The 21874-nt window shown below is 46.4% G+C and overlaps 2 protein-coding genes and 1 non-coding gene across 5 annotated transcripts in view; 2 read left to right on the plus strand and 1 right to left on the minus strand.

The window, feature by feature from the left end:
• The first annotated feature begins 4270 nt into the window (after positions 1–4270).
• ADGRF3 (adhesion G protein-coupled receptor F3) lies at positions 4271–15214 on the plus strand. Its single transcript, XM_036335132.1, has 14 exons — positions 4271–4783; positions 5779–5839; positions 6223–6363; positions 6802–6975; positions 7685–7906; positions 8393–8602; positions 9353–9496; positions 9667–9863; positions 10274–10453; positions 11322–12704; positions 13122–13163; positions 13251–13313; positions 13809–13864; positions 14686–15214. Exons 1-14 carry the CDS (start codon positions 4700–4702, stop codon positions 14705–14707), a joined length of 2979 nt encoding a protein of 992 aa, XP_036191025.1. The 5' UTR covers positions 4271–4699; the 3' UTR covers positions 14708–15214.
• Positions 15215–17278: 2064 nt separating this feature from the next.
• Positions 17279–17382, plus strand: LOC118669514. Its single transcript, XR_004971995.1, has one exon. It is a non-coding gene; the product is annotated as a U6 spliceosomal RNA (small nuclear RNA).
• Positions 17383–18350: 968 nt separating this feature from the next.
• HADHB (hydroxyacyl-CoA dehydrogenase trifunctional multienzyme complex subunit beta) overlaps positions 18351–21874 on the minus strand; it is a 29021-nt gene continuing 25497 nt past the window's right edge. For 2 of the 3 annotated variants that reach the window (XM_036335130.1, XM_036335129.1), the window contains 2 exons: positions 21579–21743; positions 18351–18904 (listed from right to left, as the gene is read on the minus strand). In XM_036335130.1, coding sequence (XP_036191023.1) covers positions 18869–18904; positions 21579–21743 — 201 coding nt within the window. In that variant the 3' untranslated portion in view covers positions 18351–18868. The remainder of the gene's footprint in view (positions 18905–21578; positions 21744–21874) is intronic. The other variant, XM_036335131.1, reaches the window with a different exon arrangement.

Consider the following 21874-nt stretch of genomic DNA (forward strand, 5'->3'; position numbering starts at 1 on the left):
TGGAGACAGGTGCACGGATTTAGCTGCCGCTGCCCATCGCGCCCCTGGGTGCGAGCCGGGTGGGAACCCTTGGAGCTGAGGAGGGGAGAAAGGTGCGTGCATGCTCTTGAGAGGCAGAGCGCTTTAAATTCTCGATGTCATAAGTGTCATTTTTTATGAAGAGATATATAGCACCTGGCCTTGTGTTAATCCTTCTTATTGTCACATATTTCACAGGCCATGCATTTCATGGCATCAAACAATTTTTTTTTTCTTTTTCTCTCTTTGGCATCAAACAATCTTAAACAAGTACTTTCTATATTAGAACTTTCTCCCCCCGTGATTAGCTAATTCGCTGTTACTGTAATTGGGTAAACAGCTGTGTGCTCTCTGTTCCTCTGCACACTGTCAAAATACCATATTTCATAACTGTCATGATCTCTGTGCCCAAATCATATTTTGGCAAATGCACCAAGATATATTCAGTTGTGGGGTCAGAAGTGTGTGTTAAGTGATACATGTGTGAGAGTTCTCTCTCTTAGCTTCCTGACTTTTTTAAAAATTGATCTTTACTGTTGAGATTATTTCAGAAGTCCCTCTTTTTTCCTCCTATAGCTCCCCTCCATCCAGTTCCCACCCCACCCCAGGCCCTCGCCACCCTATTGTCTGTGTCCATAGGTAATGCATACATGCATATAAGATCTTTAATCTCTTCCCACACCCCCTTCCCTCTGAGAATCGTCTGTCTATTCCATTTCCCTGACTCCTTTTAAAATGAGGTTTTATTTGTTTTCACAAATACAATATGATCTTTTTACCTATTGCTCTTATATCCTTGTAACTTTGCTGAACTTTAATTAGTAATAATAGTTTTTTGAGTGGATTTCATAGAATGTTCTAAATAATTTTACTTTTATTTTCCAATCTGGATGCCTTTTAGTTCTTTTTCTTGCCAAATGGATCCAGCTACACCCTTCAGTACAATATCTCTATGGCCTTTGGTTCCTTGTAGATCTCAGCTGTGTTCCAAATGGTCCATTTGCTGATTTAAGGACTTCTAGATAAGGTATTCATGAGGCGACTTTCCATAAAGCTTTTTTGAAGTACTGCCTTCCTTGAGAATCAAATTCTATCTTATATTATTTTTAATCAATTTTTGTAGCCAGAATTTTCTATTATTCTATATTTAAATTGCTCTGTCTTAATTCCCTCCATCTAGATTCCCTAGACTCAAAGTCAGAAGACCTGGTCTTCAGTCTTTAAGTCCTGCCATTTACTAGCTGTGTGATATTTGACTAGTCAGCTTCCCCTCTTGGCTCCTTTTCCTTTTCTGTAAAGGGAGAGTTGAAGTAGATGATATCTCAGCTAAAGTCCCTTCCCACTCTAACTATCTATCATTTAATATTCTAATAACTTAATGCCATAAATAAGAAGTTAGGATTCATATGGGATAAAGGTCTAAACAACTTTTATTAGTTAGTAACCTGTTAATAGTTTACATAGTAAAGGAAGTTTTCAGATAACTTGTTGGGATCCAGATAAGAGAAGCCTGGATTGCAGACCTTTGTTATCAGAGACCCAGCTGGCGTGGCCTGAAGGATCAAAGCAGAGAGCAATAGAAAGGGAACTTTCTTTGACCAGGGTGCAACTCAGAGCTCAGAGAAGCTGTCAGCAGGGGGAACATTATTGGTTTCAAAATATCATCCTGTATGTAGAGAGACAAAGATCAGTAGCCTTATGGTTGACCCTGGACTTGGGAGTAGATAGGTGGCAGGAATAAGTACCTGTCTGAACCCCACCCTAGGCCTAAGACCTGATTCACCCCTGTGGGTGCTTCCTGACAACCGGTGACACCTGGGCATAACTGAAGGACTCTGAACTTAGTCGGTATATGAGAAAGAAGTTGAGACTGTAAGATCTGATCTTTTTATTAAGATTTTTTTCCCATTATAGAACACAAAATTGAAAAATACAGAAAAGTAGAAAAAGATATAAATCCTATTTAGTTACAACCACTGTTAATGTCTTGATGGGTTTCATTCATTTAATACAAATATTACTTAAGGCCTCTTAGAGCTACTTCCCCCAATGTTCTTTGTTTGGAAATTCCATATTTACTTAACCTATCCCTTTGGAATGGAGATAACTCATTTGCTGCCACAAACAACTCTGCCTTGAACACCCTTATACACATTTTTCTGCTCATGTGCAAGTACATTTTTGTCAACACTGAGTATAATCAATATCTTGTCTTTTGATAATTGGTAGCTAACAATATTTTCTTATTATTTGCATTTTTATATCTTTTATAATATATTTTTATTGATTTCAGAGAGAAAGGGAAAGGGAGAAAGAGATAGAAACATCAATGATGATACAGAATCATTGATTGGCTGCCTCCTACACGCTCCTACTGGGGATCGAGCCCGCAACCCAGGCATGTGCCCTTGACTGGAATCAAACCTGGGACCTTTCGGTCCACAGGCCTACACTCTATCCACTGAGCCAAACCGGCTAAGGTTGCATTTTTATATCTTAAGTTGGATGTTTTATATGTTTATCAAACTATTTATATTTCTTTTTCAGTAAACTGACTATTCCTATTTTTTTACTTATTTTCTATCTTTCTGATGTGTAAAATAAAAATTACACATCAGGAAGAGAGAAGATTAGCCCTTTCAAATGAAACAAGAGAAAAACAAATGAGACTACATCAAACTGAAAAGTTTTTGCACAGCAAAGGAAACCATGAACAAAACAAGAAGACAACCTACTGAATGGGAGAAGATATTCACCAATGATACATCTGATAAGAGGTTACTATAAAAAATATATAAAGAACTTAAACAACTTAACACCAAAACAAACAATCCAATTAAAAAGTGGGCAGAGGAACTGAATAGACACATCTCTGAAGAGGATATATAAATGGCCAACAGACACATGAAAACATTCTTAACATCACTAATCATCAAAGAACTATAAATTAAAACCACAATGAAATAGTGCCTCATACCTGTCAAAACGGCTACCTTCAATAAATCAACAAGCAAGTGTTGGTGAGGATGTGGAGAAAAGGGAACCCTCATGCACTGTTGGTGGGATTACAAATTTGGTAGAGCTACTGAGGTAAACATTATAGAGGTTCCTCAAAAACTTAAAAAATAGAATTACCTTATGACCCAGCAATTTCACTTCTGGGTATTTATCAGAAGAATTCCAAAAACACTAATTCAAAAATATATATACATCCCTTTGTTCATTGCAGCATTATTTACAATAGCCAAGATATGGAAGCAATCTGTGTCCATCAGTGAACGACTGGATAAAGAAGAAGTGGTACATATATACAAAGGAATATTATTCGGCTATGAAAAAGAATAAAATCTTACCATTGTAACAACATGGATGGACCTAGAGGATTATTATGGTAAGTAAAATAAATCAGACAGAGAAATACAAATACAATATGATTTATATGTGGAATCTAAAAAACAAAGTAAACAAACAAAACAGACTCACAGGTTGCCAGGTGGGATGAGGGGTAGCGGGACTGGGTAAAAAAGGTGAAGGGATTAAGAAGTACAAATTGGCAATTAAAAGCTAGGCACATGGATGTAAATACAGCATAAGGAATATATTGTGCTGTGTATGGTGCCAGGTGTGTACTAAACTTATCAGGGAGATCACTTTGTAAGTTATATAAATGCCTAACCACTCTGCTATATACCTGAAACTAATATACTATTGAATGTCAACTGTAATTGAAAAATTAAAAAATAAGATTAGCCGTTATGTAATCATTATGCTAGAAATCTGTTGTCTTTTGCCTTTCTACCTTATCATCCTTCTCATCCCAAATTGAAATCTTGTTAGACAGTCTAATTTATTTCCATTCTGGCTTCTGGGTTTTGTGTCTTGTTTAGAAAAGGCTGATTCTTCACTTCAAAATCATTTTGTGAAATTACTTGATACTTTTTCCCAGTATTTTTCCAGATTTTTGATACACTTCTGTTTCTAGTCTATCTGGAAGTTATTTGAAGATAACAATCAGCTCTAACGTTTGTCTTTTCTAACCTTGACTCTGTGCTCAATGGTCCCGCTTCCTGGGAGTTTCAGAACAACCCAGATCTCCTAGATCAGTGCTGGCGAACCTATGACACGCGTGTCAGTGGTGACACGCGAACTCATTTTTTCGGTTGATTTTTCTTTGTTAAATGGCATTTAAATATATAAAATAAATATCAAAAATATAAGTCTTTGTTTTATTATGGTTGCAAATATCAAAAAATTTCTATATGTGACACGGCACCAGAGTTAAGTCAGGGTTTTTCAAAATGCTGACACGCCGAGCTCGAAAGGTTCGCCATCACTGGCCTAGATCCTTGGAGACGTGACCGAACTTGACTTACCGACACATTGCTGGTTGTGATCTAGGACCCCTAAGTCCTCTCCTGCTCGCCGAGTCCTTGGCCCAGACCCCAGGGGCAATCTGGACAGACTCCTCTCATGGGGGCACGGGGGCTCCAGGTGGCCCCACAGTGACCTGGACGCCCATTTGTCTCCGCCACGGGTGGCAGCACTTCCTCTGCACAGTCAGCCCTGGCTCCCTGCCACTCTTCCCTCCCTTCCCATCTGCGCACTGTCCGGCCAGCTCTTCTCGGAGGAAATTTGCATCATGCAGCAGAGGGAGGGCTCTTGAGGACTGCTTCACTGAGCCATGGTCTGTTCAGCGGCCCCCGTGCTACTCCTGGCCGTGACTCTCCCCCTCGTGGGGCCACCAGTGGCCCGAGCAGCCCAACCTGTGAGTAAGACTGGGGTAAGGACCCTGGGAAAGTCTGCAGAGGCAACACTGGGGACCCCTGGGTGTGAGAGGCAGTGAGGAGTGGGGTGAAATGGCAGGTGGAGGGGAAAGGGCTGGCGATCTGGTTGGTTATCGGGTCTCCGGGACCTCAGTCTTCCATTCCGGAGTGCGGGATGGCTGTGTTTCTCTATTTAAGTCCCTGTGAACTCCAGTGATGCCTGCCCACTCTGGATAAAGGCTGTTCCAGTCAAGCTTACAATTTTGAAAATGAAAAGAAAAACTTTCCAGATTTGGGACCCTCTGGCATAGAGGACAGGAGAGAACCTGGGAAAGATGGCCGAGTGTGGATTCGTACTTTCTCATCTTTGTTTGCTCCCAGGAGTCTCAGTCAGTCTCTCTCTCTCTCTCTCTCTCTCTCTCTCTCTCTCTCTCTCTCTCTGTGTGTGTGTGTGTGTGTCTCCTTGTCTCTATTCATATCTGTTTTTAGGTAGATATCCACATACATATAAAATGTTGAGCAAAGCAGGAGTCGGTGAGGAACAATTTACAGGAACCAGAGACTGAGGGAAGATGCTGCCTCTGCCACCCCAGTGGCAATTCTTATGGAGGGAATGGAAGCCCGAGCCTCTGGGCCCAGCCAGCTCTGCCCAGCCCGCCCCCTGGAGCCCCAGACCAGCCATTTCAGTTAGCCCAGAGGCCCAGGGGCAGGCAAACTCAGGAAAGAATTAAGCAAAGCATGTTGACTCTCTGGGGTGTGCCTGGTTCCTGGGTTCCGGCCCTGGCAGGTCCCTGAGGCTGCATCCCTCGCACCTCCTGCCACAGCCTACTTTCTCCTCCCGATGTCCCGCTTAATTCCAGGAAAACGAAGAGGACCCCCAAAGGGACTGTATCCTGCCAGCACAGCCAGGCGGCCCCTGAGCCACTTGGAGAAGGAAGCGTCCCTCAGAGAGGTGTCAGCCTCTCCTAGGAAGCCTCTCCCCTTTGCTCTGTCCTAGGGACCCAGTCAGGCGGGAGGGGAAACTGGGCAGCAGCTGGACCAAGAGAGCAGAGCAGGTGGTGAGTGGACGGAGGAGGCGGCGAGGGAGCAGGAAATGAGGCGAGAGGGGCCTGGAAGAGGCCAGGAGGGGTTGGCAAGTGGGGTAAAGAGAGAGGACAGGGTCTGAGCTGGTCAGGTAGGTACCTACGCTGCCTCTCTAGCTGTGAGGCCAGGAGAAAATCATCTTTAAATGGGGGTTGTTGGGAGGGTGACATAAAACATGTTTCATAGCTAAATGAGGCGGTAGTATCCCCGAGTCCTGGCTGTGCCTCGACGGGCTGTGGGAGGTGTGATCTGCTGCAGGTTCTGAGCTGGGCAGAGACCAGCTCAGTGCGGGATGCAAAGGAGAGCTGGCCCCTGGCCTTGCTGCCTCTCCTCTCCAGCCACCCCGCTTCTCCTGCAGAATCAGCCCTGCTCTCGGTCTATGTCCAGCTGGTCTTTTCACATGGGGGCTGGCCAGCAGCACTCTCCAGGCCCCTGCCTCTGCCCCCTGCCTCTGCTTCCTCTTCCTCAGGAACTCTCGCTGGCCTCAGCCTCACAACAGGTAGGGGAAGTTCCCCCGCCTCCTGCCTCTGCCGGCCCTGCACCCCCTGCACAGGCAGGGCTCAGAGTGAAGGGAATGTGGGTGCCCACCCCTCGCGCAGCCCCTGGCCTGAGACGCTCCCTGTTTCCTGGAGGGTCTGCATGGCCCAGCTCCCCCTCACCTCCCACCAGACAGACCCTGCCCCTCCTGCTCCATCTTCTAAATGGGGGGCCCAAGGCACAGACAGCGGTGGGCCTGGACTTCACCCACCCCTGATGCTTTGAAACCTGGCTGAGGAGGCAGTCCCAGGTGGGTGGGTGTGGCTGAGGGGCCTGTGACTTGGGGATTATTCCGGACACCCAGCCCCAGAGCCTCTCGGGCATCAGGCAATTATGGATCCTGCCGAGCTGGCTTCCCCAGAAGCCTGCCCTCTTCTCCTTCCCCTCCCCTCTATTGCAGAGTGTAATGTCAAGCCGGATGGGCTTACCTATTGTGCCTGCCTGTCTGGATACCAGTGGAACGCCAGCATCTGCTCCCGTCACCAGCTCTGCCAGCCCCCCCACAACCACCGGCCCTGCAGCTGCCTGGTCTTGAGCCCTCCTGGAGCTGGGTACTGCCAGGTGCTGCCACCTGGTGAGGAGAGTTGAGAACTTGAAGAGCAGTGGGCCCAAGTGAAAGGAACTTGCTCTGTGTGTGTTTCCTCTCTGACTCTGCATTTCTGCCAGCTGGCCCACCCCAGGGGCCCCTCCGGGTGGGAGAAGGCTCCAGCCATCACCGCAGATCAGGGGCCCGAGCTTGGGTCCTGAGGAGTGAGGCTCATGAACGGCAGGCAGGGTCCTGGAGACAAACCGACAAGGAGAGAAAGCTTCCTCACTGGGGGAGGGGCAGTCATCGGCCAACAGGTTCCCTGTTTGGTTCCCAATGACAGATGGGGTCTTCCAGGCGGCAGCCACACTCCTCCAGGGACAAAGCAAAATAAAAAATTCTAGGTGCGGAGGGAGGTAGGAGGGATGGTCTTCAGAAGCCAGAGAAACCGGTAGGGGGACGGGACAGGAAGAGCTTAACCCAAGAACATATGTGTATATATGCATCACGTATGGACATAGACAATAGTATGGGGAAGGCCTGGGTGAGGCGGGGGTTGGATGGAGGCGGGCAAAAAGGGAGAAAATAGGATACATCTGTAATACTGTCAATACAATAAATAGATAGATAGATAGATAGATAGATAGATAGATAGATAGATAGATAAATATTATGAAGAAGCGTTTCAGCGTCGCTGCACGTCAGCCCACAAGTTCCAAGTTCCTGCCGCAGACCCCTGTCTCTTGCCTCCCTGCAGTCCCGGGCAGCCTGAGCCTGGACACCTGGCTGCAGGTGCCTGGCCACACGCTGAACCTGACCCTCCACACGAGCCAGGAGACCACCAACCTGAACTGGTTCCTGCGGCGGCACACGGGGAGCCCCGGGCCCATCCCTCTGCAGCCGGGGACACAGGTGTCCCTGACGTCGAGCCAGGGCCAGGCTGTCCTCAGCATCCGCAACGTCTCGCACGAGTGGGAAGGTAGCCAGCCTGTTCTTCCCTCCTCCTCTTTTCCCCTTCACCTCCTCCCTTCTCTTTCCTCCTCCTCTTCTCCCTTTCCGTCTATTCATTCTGGGACATAATGGGGAAGAGGCCCGTTGACATGGACATTTGTGAAGGAAGAGTGCTGAAAGTAGGGTCTCCGTTTTAACTGAGAACAGATGAGTGCTTTTCTTCCAGCTGGTGAAATGGCAGGGATGGTGCAGGAAGGGCATCTCCTGGAGGGAAGGAGGGAGGTGCACTTTGGAATTCATGGCAACCAGCTCATCAGAAAGGGTCAGGGGCCTCCTCTCCAGACTTCTTCCCGCCTAGGAATCCCTTTGCGGGCAGGGGTCTTTCTTGCTGACGTTAGCAGAAGCTAGTCCAAGATGGCCACCTTAGGTTGTAGCTTGGGAACAGCAGAGCTTCTGTGGTGCAGGTGGGGGCCGGAGGAGCCCGGAGCCACGGCAGGTGTGTGTATGTCTGCAGGTGAGTACATGTGCTGCTTCGAGGCCCAGGGATTCCGGTGGGAGCTGTACCAGTTGGTGAGGGTGCCCCTGCGGGCGACAGACGTGGCTCGGCTTCCAGACCGGCTCTCCGTCTCCTGTGCCACCTCCCCGCGCTTCCAGCTGAGCTGCTGCATCCCCTACACACCCCTGGGCTACATGGCTTCCTGGAGCCCTGGAGAGGGCAGCGAAGGTACGAAAGGGCCCGGCTGGCAGGGGCAGGGGAGAGGGGCAGCGCTCCGCCAGGCAGCCGGCTCTCCAACTCAGCAGAAGCAGAGGCTGCAGTTCCACCTGGAAGTTCTAGGCCCAAGTCCAGCACTGTGTTTGCCCGATAGGGCAGTCATTTCCAACCTTTTCCGTCCCATGGCACATAAACTAGTCCCCAAAGTTCTGTGGCACACCAAAAAAATACAGGATATATTTAGCCGGTCTGATTTAAAAAATAGGTATAATTTTTATTCATTCACACCCAGTGGCTATGGTGGTGGTGGTTGTCATTTTTTTATTTGACAATCTAAGAGAAAAGAGGTCAGTGCCCCTGATTGAATAGTCGGGTATTGCATGTTTTAAAATCCCTGCGGCACACCAGTTGAAAATCTCGGCTACGGAGCAATGCCAGTTCTATGAATACAGCGGCAGCCACCGCTGCGAAATGCCCTTCTCCACACAAGCTCCTTAAATGCTCGCAATACACTCTGTGAGGGTCATCTGATGACAGTTCATTCTGTGGCTGCAAGTCCCCGGGCGAGTTAGCGGCCCCCAGTGTCCTTCCCCAGATTCCGAGCTCTGCCTTGGGCAATTGGGTGCCCTCGTACCCCTCTGCTCTTCCCCTGCTGCATCAACTTCTGAAATCGCTAGAAAGGCTGACACGACAGATCTGGGCCTGCTGGGTCTGGGTCGCTTCCTGGCCTGTGACTGCTCCCTTCTCTCATCTCACCCTCAGCCTCCTTATTCAACACACCAGGCGACCAGTGCCTCGTGCTGGCCACTCAGCACTGCCCTGCAGCTGACATCACATACACTTGTGACCTGCAGAGCCCAGGACTGACTCCTCTCAGGGTCCCCGTCTCTGTCACCATCATCCAGGGTACGTGGGGCTTACGGTCCGGCTGGCCCACCTCTCACCTGCTTGCCCTGGGAGCGTCCCCTCGGCATGTCCCGACACGGGGCCGGGCTCCAGAGCCTGCGTGGTTTCTGCCCAAGGAAATCCTTGGGAGAGACTGCGGTTGCTGAGCCGTCCCTGACATCATTCTTCAGATGGAGACACTACCTGCCCTGAGGACTCTGCAGTTGTTGCCTGGAATGTCACCAAGGCTGGCCATGTGGCACAGGCCCCCTGTCCCGCGAACAGGGCGGGCGTGGTGAAGAGGACTTGTGGGCCTGACGGGGCCTGGGGGCCCATCCACAGCAGCTGCACAGACACCAGGCTGCTGGCCTTGCTTCGGAGAGCCCAGGTACAGCTCTGGCCCTGCTGCCCACATGCCACGGCCTCCACAAACCGCCCTTCCTCACGCAGGACCAGCCCAGAGTCCCTCCTCCTGAGGCCCAGCCCAGAGGTGGTTCAGCTTCTCTGAACGGGATCCCTAGCAGAGCCCGGAAGTGGGTGTGGGGGCTTAGAGTGGCCAGGACTCTCATGGCGGGAGTGTGCCATTCTCAAACCTGATTCTGGCAAGGGTCCATCCCCTAACAGTGGTGTCAGCTCCTTCCACACGGCTCACTCCGCTCTCTGCTTCCTGACCCCCTGGGAAGGGATGTGGCTACCTGGAGGAAGGACTGGATGGGGGGGAAGTGGCCCCTTTCTCCTGAGGACTGCCATTTTTCACCCCCACCCCCATCCCACCCCACCCTGTCCTGTCTGGATCAGCTGCTGTGGGCCGGCCAGGGCTGGCCTGCCGAAGAGGTGCCACAGAGCCTGGCACAGCTGCTGGAGCAGACAGAGGTGGTGAGCTCACCCTCTGACTTATTGGCACTGCTGGGCACCATGACATTCCTGGCCAAGGTGGTGGCAGACACCAGAATACCACTTCGCCGCAGTGCCCTGGAGGTAAGCTCTCTGAGCCACAGCAGGAGCCAGCTGGGTGGAGGAGGTAGAAGCTCTTCATCGTTGGCACTCTGTCCTCCGACATCACCGCGGGCTGTCACACGGCAGACCTCTCTAGAGTGCAGTGTCTGCTCCTGGGGTCCGTCTCTCCTCTTTGGACACCAGTCTCTAAGGCCATGGAATGTGGAGGTTCGATGCTGGTAGGAAGGGGTAGGTAGGCATGAGTTCAGAGGCGTACATTGCATTCACATGCAGACATGTGGATGTGATGTGAATCCCCCGTGCACACGTACGTGCACACGTACGTGCACACACAATACCTACATGAAGAAACTAACACAGTTGGCTTTGCTGCACTCCCCCAAGCCAGCTTTCAATATAGGCATCAACTGGTGACCCGTAGGCCACAGACAAAAGAATAACTAGGAGTTATGACACTACACACTCTTCCATGTCTGGGAATATGTGTCACATGTTGGTATACAGACATGCACATGGCTCTGATTTGAACATGGTGCCTCTACCACCATTCCTAGCTTGCAGACCGGTAGGGGTCAAGAAATTGAAGAGGGGCCCCCTTAGGGCCTTGATGACCCCCAAGGGATGGAGGGGGAAGAGGGGTTGTCAGAGCGGTAGAATGTGCTTCAGGAGACCACAATGTTGAAGATGCCCCAGTGGTTAGCTGAACAGCCCCCCATTCTTCCTGTACAGAAACTCTCCCTTCATAGTCCTGTCTTCTCCCCTTTCTCTCTAACCTTGAGTCTTGCAGTGAACGAGGAAAGGTAGGTTTGGGGATCTGTAGTTCCCGGTGCCCCAGCTCAGTGCTGTGGGTACTAGCAGCGAGGCCTCATCTCTCTGTTGGGTGCCACAGGCTCTCCTGAAAACCACAGACAAGGTCCTAGACATGGACACCAGTTCTCTGTGGACCCCGGCCCAGGTCCAGAAGCCCTCGGCGGCCTCCGATCTCCTGCTGGCAGTGGAGACCCTGGCACACAGCCTGTGCCCACAGGGTCACCCCTTCTCCTTCAGCCTCCCCAATGTGCAGCTACAGACCCAGCTCCTCACACCCACAGTTCGTGCTGACTACAGAGTCTCCTTCTCCACTCAGCCCCCACTCTGGGCACAGATTCCCAGACGCTCACTGGCCCCACTGGACACTAGCAATAGTAGCATCACGATTACTAGCCTGGTGCTGCGAAAACTGGACCACCTCCTACCCTCAAACTATGGACAAGAGCTGGGGGACTCCCTCTACGCCACTCCCGGTCTCGTCCTCTCCATCTCCATCATGACAGGTGGCCAGGCCTTCCACCAGGGAGAAGTCACCATGGACTTTGGGGACAGAGATAACCCCTTTCACTGTGTCTTCTGGGATCACCATCTCTTCCAGGGCAACGGGGGCTGGTCAGGTGAAGGGTGCCAGGTGCAGGCAGCCAATGCCAGCGCCACCACTCAGTGCATCTGTCGGCATCTCACTGCCTTCTCCATCCTCATGTCCCGACACACTGTTCCAGGAAAACCCACCCTGGAGCTGCTGAGTCAGGTGGGCTTGGGGGCCTCCATTCTGGCGCTGCTTGTGTGCCTGGGCGTGTACAGGCTGGTGTGGAGAGTCGTGGTACGGAACAAACTTGCCTACTTGCGCCACGCAGCCCTGCTCAACGTGGTGCTCTGCCTGCTGGCCGCGGACACCTGCTTCCTGGGAGCCCCCCTGCTTCCTCCGGGGCCCCGCAGCCCACTCTGCCTGGCTGCTGCCTTCCTCTGTCATTTCCTCTACCTGGCCACCTTTTTCTGGATGCTGGCTCAGGCCCTGATGTTGGCCCACCAGTTGCTTTTTGTCTTCCATCAGCTGTCCAAGCGCCGAGTCCTCTCCCTGATGGTGGTTCTCGGCTACCTGTGCCCGATGGGGTTTGCAGGGGCCGCCCTGGGCCTCTACCTACCCCGAGGGCAATACCTGGAGGAGGGGGTGTGCTGGTTGGATGGGAAGGGAGGGGCGCGCTACACCTTCGTGGGACCGGTGCTGGTCATCGTGGGCCTGAACGGGCTGGTACTAGCCATGGCCATGCTGAAGCTGTTGAGACCGTCGCTGTCAGAGGGACCCCAGGCGGAGAAGCGCCAAGCCCTTCTGGGGGTGATGAAAGCCCTGCTCATTCTCACACCCATCTTCGGCCTCACCTGGGGGCTGGGCCTGGCCACTCTGCTCGAGGAAGTCTCCATAGTCCCTCACTACATCTTCACGATTCTCAACACCTGCCAGGTGAGTGGCTGTGCTCGCTGCCATTTTAGATGCTCTAAGTCACTGCCACTCCCTTCTCAGGGTGGCATCATGATGGGGCAGAAGAAACATAGCTGGGGAGTTTTAGAAGGCGGAGGTTTGGACCCCAGCTCCTCCTCGCTGGATAACTTGGGACAAACCTCTCTGAGCTTTGGTTTTCTTATCTGTAAAATAATGTCTGGTTTTGCCAGAGAAGTCGGGGGATTGTCAGTTCCCCATCCTCTGCACCGTGCGCAGTAAGAAAAGCACTGAAAGGCCCTGCACAGCAATGGTGCTGAGGTACAAAGCCCGAGGTGGGGCCTCAGCACCGATGGACAAGAGGAGGGAGGGGCACGAAGAGGAGAGGAACGGCTGATTCCTTCCTCGCTGACTCCCTCATCCCCATATCCCTCTTTTCAGGGTGTCTTCATTTTGCTGTTTGGTTGCCTGATGGACAAGAAAGTGAGTCTGCCCACCGAATCCCCGCCTGACTCACATCCGAAGGCAGGGACTTTGGCTGCAATAGCCAGGCATTTCTCTCTCCTGCAGGTACAAGAGGCTTTACTCAAACGCTTCGGCTGTGCCCAGCCCCCCAACTCCACCATCTCCCTGGTGAGTCAAATCCTTAGTTCTCGCCGCCGCCCCCCCCCGCCCCCCCCCCCCCCCCCCCGCACACCACCGCCCCGGAGAGCAGGTCAGAAGCAGGAGGTCCGCAGCCTACCTAGAGGAGATGGGCACAACTAGGAGCTGAGAGAAGATGGGGTTGTTTTCTAGATTGAGCGTGGTTCCGGGTTCAAGCTCTCCACAATGCAGACAGCAGCCCTGTCAGAAAAGTCAGGTTCTTGGGCCCCTGATTACAACCTGGACGCCTGGTGACTCTCTCGTCCCTGGTTTCTCCATCTGAAAATCTGCCTCCCGTTGCTATGTGAAGGGAAAAGCTAGGATCGGTGTGCATGGGCATCACTGTAGCTGCGAGCAAAGTTCCTAGGATTACTGTGGTCCCGGCAGGAGGGCAGGTGAGGGTGTGAAAAGGGACACAACCTCGTTAAAGGAGAGTCAGCAATCATAATCATCGCCCTGCAATTGGGCCTTTCCGCCCCTTCCCAGGCCACAAATGAAAGCCACCTCCCGGAACCCAGCAGAGGGAGAAGTGACAATGCCAGGTGAGGATGAAGTGTCTTGGGAACGGAGTGAGCGGCTTCCTGGCCAAGCTCTTGACAGAAAGCCCCCCACACCTGCTCCAGCCCAAAGGGAGGGGAACAGACTTTGCCAGGGTAGACGTTTCTAGATGAGCTAGGAAGGTGAAGGCCGTAGAGCAGAAATTGTGGCATCTACTATTGCTTTCCCAGAAAGCTGCCGGGAGTTTGACCACCAACAACCCCTGCCTCAGTTCACCCTGAAGATTCCCTCTCACACTATCAAATGTTTAATTATCCTGAAAAATCCTTGTTTTCAAGGAATTGCCATTGGTGAGCGTGGTGTCCAGAAGGGAGGGCAATCTGCAAAAGTGGGCAAGGTCTCCTCCCACCAGCCCCCCCCCCCCCCCCCGGCGACAGGGCACGCTCTGGTGGGGAAGGCAAGAGTTTTGAGAGACCCACACAGAACCCGTGTTCCTCCAGGGGAGCGTAGGGTGTGTGCTTGAATCCACCAGGATGGGCCTTCGTCCAATGCCCTGCACCCTTCCCCGCTCCCAGAATTCAGCCCTCCCAAAAGACAGGCTATGCTCCCATTAGTCACACTCATTTCTCTTGCACTCATCTGTCCCCACCCCTACCCAAGCAAGAATAGCAGGAAAAACTAGTTGAAGCTATCAAATGAACAAAGCTGCCTTTGCTGTAAAAATAATGAAGATAACAAAGTTCAAAATAATTGCAAGTAAAACTGTCTCAACCAATTTTTAACTAGTCAACTGTTTATGTTACAGACATCGTTGATAAAAATGGTTTGAACTAGTCAGTGATTTCTGATTATTTCTTCTCTACAGTTATGAAGAAAAGATGACTTAATTGACAGGAACTCTGATCTTCCGAACATTAAGAGGTGAAGGGCAGAATTTGGTTTGCTTATTTTCAAAGTTTAGGAAAAGTGAAGTTAATGAGACCTCCTTCTTTAACTTTCAAAAATATTAATGTAAAATTTTTGTACACATACACATGTATACAAAAAGTCACTAATATGAGCATATTTGTAAGAAAGCACCAGAAATTTTAGAGTAGAGAGAAAGGTATCACAGACTGCCACAAATTACGAAGACAAGATGAAACACATTTAAAAGTGGCAGGATCAAGCTAATACTAGACATAGAGAAGAAAGATTTCAGAAAAGCCTCTAGGAGACACCAAGACATCAAGCGGAATTAATGTATGGAATTCACAAGCGGTAATGACAGGATTCAGAAAAAAATGTTAAACTAGATAAATGAAAAAAAATGTTGATAAATGAATGTGTAAATTACAAATTTCATGAATATTTTTATAAAATGGAAGAGACATTTTCTGCTGAAATAAAAATGAGTACCACATGCTGTTGAACACATTTTAAAATAAACATTATTTGTGTGCATGTTTTTTGTGTGCGTGAATGTTTTAATTGTGTATGAACTGGCCAAAGTGGATTTGATTATTCTTTCAATAGAAGATACCAACTCACCAGGACAGTTGCGGTGTTTCTATGCCTCAGTTCTGTTTCAGCCCCCAGGGAGGCAGGCAGCCACTGAAACAGTGAAGACTTTGCCTTGCTGGTTTCCCGGGTAACATGTCTCAATGTCACTATCACTTCATTAGTATTTATAATCTTGATTGAATTATAAATTTTTTTAAACAATTCAAATATTACATTTTAAAAGCAGCAGAGACTCCTTTTCTGAGTATGCTTTGTAGAAATATGTTTTCATTTTCCTTCTCAAACAATTGCACATACTCAATCTATGCTTTGCTGTAGAGTGTAAAAACACTTTAGAGTCCATAAATGAAATGACATGAAGCCTTTGTTCACTTGGTTCTCTCATTAAAAAAAAAGGAAAAAAAAGAAAACCACAACGGACTAAAAAAGAAGGCGCTGGAAGTAACTATGAGATTTAGAGGCAATTCCATTAGTAGAAAGTTATCTTCTTAGCAGAAATGTCTATTCAAATTCCTTGCCCATTTGAAAATTGAATTTTCAGGTTGTTAAATTGTAGATTTTCTTTATATATTCTGGATATTAACCCCTTATTGAAAATATGATTTGCAAATATTTTCTACTCCAAAGGTTGCCTTTTCACTCCATCCTTTGACGCAATTATTAATTTTTAATTTATCTATTTTCTTCCTTTCTTTCCCGTGTTTTTGGTGTCATGTCCAACAATTCTGATGTCATGTAGCTTTTCCCATTTTCTTTTAAGAGTTATATAAGTTTTACTCTGACATTTAGGTCTTTGATCCATTTTGAGTTAATTTTTGGATATGGTGAAAGGTGGGAGTCCAACTTCATTCTTTTGCAGGTGGATATACAACTTGCCCAACATGACTTGACAACTGTTCTTACCTCGTTAGTTTTGACAGTCTTGTCAAAAAATAATTTGACCATACATGTGAGGCTTTTAAAAAAAACACACACACACACAAAACTATTAACTCCAGATTTACTCAGATTTCATCAGCTTTTCCATTAATGTCCTTTTTCTAGTTCAGAATACAGCCCAAGAAACTTCACATTTAGTTGTCATGTCTCCTTAGCCCCCTCTGGTGTGTGACCGGATCTCAGCATTCTTACTTTTCATGACCTTGGGTCGTTCTGAGTAAGGTCAAGATGTTTTCTAAATTCAACTGGGTTAGAGGTATTTGGAGAGAATACCACTGAGGTGAAGCGGCCCCTTGATTGCATCATACCAGGAGGTATGCGATAGCACATGACGGTGCTGATAATGTTGACCTAGGCACTCAGTTAAACTGGTGCTTGCCATGTTTCTCCACTGGGGCGGGGGAGGGGGGGCAATTGTTTTCCTTTTCACACTCTAGTCACTGGAATTGAGTGACTGAGTCCAGCCCACATTCAAGTAGGGAGGAACATGCTCCCTACTTGAGCATGGTGTCTACATATATTATTTGGAATTCTTTACGAATTAATCCCAGGAATGTACTTAGTTTTGCTTGTTTTTGAAACTTGTCTGTCCATGAACATTATTTACAATATTTTGCTGCTATCTCCTGCTACTAGTCATGTGCGAAGTTCTGTAGGAAAGATACCTAAGAGTAGAAATGCTGGGTTATAGACCGTGTGTTATAGTCAAATGTACAAGCCAGTGCCAGACTGTTTTCCCAAGTGTTGTATCGATTTGCATTCTCACCAGCAGTGTATAAAAGTTCCCATTGTTCCACATCCTCACCAACACTTGGTAGTCTTCGTCTTACTCATTTTTGCCGGTCTGGTAGGCATAAAATGATATCCTATTATGACCTTAATTTGGTTTTTCTAAATTACCAATGAGCATCTTTTCATGTTTATTCTCCATTTGTACATTTTCTAAAAAATACCTGTTAATATCTTTTGCCATTTTTTACTGCGTTCTTTCTTCTTGATTATAAGAATTCTTTCTAGTGCTTGCTTCAGCAGCACATATACTAAAATTGGAACAATAGAGATTAACACGGCCCCTGAGCAAGGATGACACACACATTCATGAGCGTTCCATAAAATAATTCTCTATATATCCTGTATCCTTTGTAAGCTACATCTCTATCATATATGACATATACATGAGATATATCTTTCATAAGATACATCTTTCATAAGGTACATCATTATCTTTGCCCCACTTCTGGCTTGTCTTTCCACTCTATCTTATAAAATACAAAAGTTTTTATTTGACATTTATAGCTCTTTTATGATAGCACTTAAATGTCTTAAGAAATCCTCCAGGAATGGGAGGGCCGAGGGGGTCAATGAGGAAAAATATCACTAATACTTTCAACAATAAAGATAAATTTAAAAAATAAAAGAGGTCCAATTGTTTTAAACAGAAAAAAAAATCCCAATCTAAGGTCATAATGGTATTTTTTTCTAAATTTTAGTAAGTTTTTTTATATTTAACTTATTTATAATTGATTTTTGCAATATGTATGTAAATATAAAGGTTTTCAGTAATAAAATTTCACATTATGTTGAAATTACCAATGAAATCACGGGCGGAATGATGCTGGAACTCTTAAATGCTCTTTTAAGAGGTTAGCACTTACTCCCTTGCCCAATCCGTCTCTGCACTAGAGGATGCCTCTGATTGCCAGTGACTTTCATAGACCTAAGCAACATTCACATAAAGGTTGCAATTTAGACTTTTGCTCCTTCAAAGCACTAGTAAACATGTTATTTAGTGTAGTTTGGTTGTCAAAAAACAAAGGATTTTTAGGATGTTGATCAAAAATTTAAAATTTCTTTTCACTTTACTTAAATCTTGGCAAACAGAAGTATCTTCTAATAGTGAAATAAATTTACTTCAATTCAGCAATGGAGTGGGGGTGGGGAGTATTATTCTAAAGTAGAATCCTCTTTATGTTCCTAATAGCCTCATGGTTGACTAAAATAGAAGTTACAAATGAGGAATCAAAGGCAAAAATCTGCCCCTAAGCCAAGAAAACCAACTTTTTTCTCAATAAAAAATAAGGCAAACAGTTCTCCAATACCTCTCCACTTTATTAAGGTTAACCAACATAGTATTTAAAGTACCTGAACATTTACTGTAAGTTTTCAGTCATGTTTATATTCTGAATTATCTTTCCATAATTAAGTCAATATAGGCACATTGGTATTTTATAGAAAACACTTAGCTTTAGGAATAGGAATGAGTATAATTTGCAAATGTTACAAAAATGATTCCAAATCTTAACTAACCTCTTTTCCAAATTACCACTTGTTCAGTCTTTAATGAAAACACGGCCCAAAAACAAATGCTTAAATATATCCCGTGTGAGAGTCTGGTGATTAAGAAATCCCTGAAGGAGTATAAGCCATATTACTGGAAAGCTCAGAGCACTGGCAAGGCTTAATTGCAAAGCACTTAACAGAAGGCCACAAATATTGTTTTCTTAAGAGGAGCTAGGAACTCTAGGTGTCATTCAGTAATGCATTGAAATGGCATTGCCTCATGTTGAGTGTCGCACAAAAACTCCAGGTCGCTGCTTCTTGATCTATTATTTTGGATAAGCTTCCACTATCATAGCATGGCCCTGTGAAGGAAGAATAAGTTCAGTTAGAAAAATGAACAATAAATCCAGCTGTACAGAGGCAGCAGAGAACGATGGGAAAAGTACAGGCTTTGGAGTTTGAGGTTGGCTCTGCCATTTAAATGCCGGGCAATCTTGGGATAGCCATTCTGAACCTCAAGTTCATCTATAGAATGGATCATGCTGCCTACTTCCTAGTGCTTTTGTGAGCATTAAATTAGATAGCATATAATACACACACACACACACACAATTCTATACATACATACATATATACATGTACACATACACACATCAGAGTCTGTCTAGTAGAGTCTGATTCCTAGTAGATGCTCCATAAGTGACTGCTATTAAAATGAGAAGTCACAGGAGTTTTTAGCTGTATAAAAATAAACATAATACAATGAATGCCAACAACAGTAAATTTCTAGATTAGAAAACTGAGGCTTTGAAAGGTTAAGTTGCTCATCTAAATCTACAACACTGTCTGGCCGGCATGGCTCAGCGGTTGAGTGTCAACCTATGAACCAGGGGGTCAGGGTTTGGTTCCCGGTTAGGGCATGTGCCCAGGTTGCGGGCTCAATCCCCAGTGGATCATTGATGTTTCTCTCTCTCCTTCTCCCTTCCTCTCTGAAATCAATAAAAATATAATTTTAAAAAAATAAGTAAACCTACAACACTATAAAATAATAGGGCCAGGATTTGAAACCAGTTCTAGATGGATCCAAAGACTCTTCGTCCCTGTCCTACTCAGGTGAAGGGCCACAAGGTAAGAAGCACTATGCATGGTGCTGTGCACTAGTTACCTCCCTAGTTGAAACCATGCATAGAAACTTATAGTTTCATGAGTCTAAATCCTATCTGATAATCACAGCCAGTCTATTGTTGGACTGGGATCAAACCACTTAATAGCCTAACAACTGCTGGGCTACTTGGTTCAATCCCCAACAATATTTATTAAGAAACTATTGTTTCTAAGCTGCACACGGTGTGTACAAGGCTTTGCTACATGGTGCCTGTCCTCAATTTATTACACACTATAATTCAAACCAAACCAAGTACCTTGATACAGGGACAAGGAAACAAAAAGGAACAGGGATGGAAAGATTTGACTAGCTGGCGTTACCCTTGAGGGGCTCATGATAAGGCAGAAATTTCCTTCTCCAGCTTTATTTAAAATGCATTGCTTTCACGTCCCCAATCTTTCAGATTGCTCTACATCAGTGGTTCTCGACTGGAGGCGTTTTGCTCCTTCCCTTCCCAGAGGACATTTGGCAATGTCTGGAGATGTTTTTGGTTGTCCCAACTGTGTGTACATGGGGCAGGGGATGTTGCTACTGCTATCTAGTGGGTAGAGACCATGCTAAACATCCTACAACACATAGCATACTTCCCACAACAAAGAATGATCTGGTCCACAATGTTTCTACATGCTGCTGAAGCTGAAACCCTGTTCTAGATCCACAAGGACGGATTCCTCCTCTGATCGAATCATGCTTATCTCACTCATTTGCCCTGGATGAAACAATGCCGAATTTAGTTTCTAAGATGCATCATCTTTCTCCTTATGCTGTAAACTTCTAGAGGGTTTGTTCATCCACAAAAGCATCTAGTGTTGTGTTACTCATACTCTCTGTGTGAGATAAGAAGCTAGGGGACAGATACTGAAACCAAAGGACATTAACCTACTTGAACTATGCACTCCGCACAGTGCTGTGCTCTCTTCCTCAGGTAAGCCTGGCACAGAAGATAAGAGGGAGGGCTCCGGCCCTAACTGACTATGGCTTTCGGTAAAAAAGTTACAGACTACAAAACGCTTTTGATCATGAAGTCTAAAATGTTCCAATCTATAAATAACTGACCCCTCGATTCTTCAAGGTCTCGGAGGAAAGCCATAAATAAAGGCTTGTAAATGTAAAAAGTTTATACTTTAACATATCTTATTTCTTCATCTTGATCAGCAACAGGAAGTTTCTATAATATGAAGGAAAAGCAAATCTGTTTCGATCATGTTTTAAAAAAAAGATTATAGGGAGCCTTCCTTTTGGATATTATTCCCAGAGTGAAATGCTATAGCAGATAGGAAGTTGCCTCTGTACTACAAGTAAAACAGGTAGAAAAAATCTGTAGAATAATATCATCTCCCCCAGCTAAATAGCATTAAGTTATCCAGAAGTAAATTAATTCTCCAATTAAGGTATTATTCAGTTCTCAAGAAAGATAGTTTACCTTTGGAGAAATTTTATAGCTAAGTCTCATATAGAGAAGTGACTAGATAAATAAATAAAATTTTATTATTAAAGAAGAAAACCTATCAAAGTGTGAATAATGAATGTCTGGTGAGGGAATGACAAGTGATCTAATTTTTTCTATATATATTTTATATTTTCCATAATTGTCATAATAAGCACATACTACTTTTATACACAAAAAATGTAGACATTACTTTAGGGAAAAAATAGCTTCGATTTAAATAGCATCTTCTTTCCAAAGTACTGTCAGAATTAAAGCTGTATCCCCTCCCTGCAAAAACAGCTTGCTTTTTTTCTGGTGGCCTATCAGAAATATTGTTCTAAGAGTGTTTCTAAATAAACTCAATCAGACAGTCTCAGATGAGCTTGTTTGGTTTTCAAGAAAAGGACTTTCTAGAAACTCCTGTCAGGCTGCTGTGATATACCTGTCCTCCAGCGGCACACGCAGCCACCAAACCAAACTGGCCTCCTTCCTTCCGTAATCTGTTGGCAGCTGCCATGACCAACCGACAGCCAGTGGCTCCAAATGGGTGTCCCAGGGACAGCGATCCCCCCCAGTTATTGAACTTCTCCAAGGGGGGAGCTCCAACCTGGTCATATGAAAACAGACACAGATATAACAAAAATGAGTTTACTTAAGATAAGCATCAGGCCAGGCCCTTAGTAATAAGAAGCAACAGAACTAGAGGGAAATAACTAACAAGATGCATCACAAATTATT

Source organism: Myotis myotis, unplaced genomic scaffold (assembly GCF_014108235.1).
Source record: "Myotis myotis isolate mMyoMyo1 unplaced genomic scaffold, mMyoMyo1.p scaffold_m19_p_14, whole genome shotgun sequence".
NCBI classification, from domain to species: domain Eukaryota; kingdom Metazoa; phylum Chordata; class Mammalia; order Chiroptera; family Vespertilionidae; genus Myotis; species Myotis myotis.

Coding starts and splice junctions, on each gene's coding strand:
- ADGRF3 (XM_036335132.1), top strand. CDS start 4,700: ATGGTCTGTTCAGCGGCCCCCGTGCTACTCCTGGCCGTGACTCTCCCC. Junction 6,976..7,684: donor CTGCCAGGTGCTGCCACCTG/GTGAGGAGAGTT, acceptor GCCTCCCTGCAG/TCCCGGGCAGCCTGAGCCTG. Junction 8,603..9,352: donor CCCTGGAGAGGGCAGCGAAG/GTACGAAAGGGC, acceptor TCTCACCCTCAG/CCTCCTTATTCAACACACCA.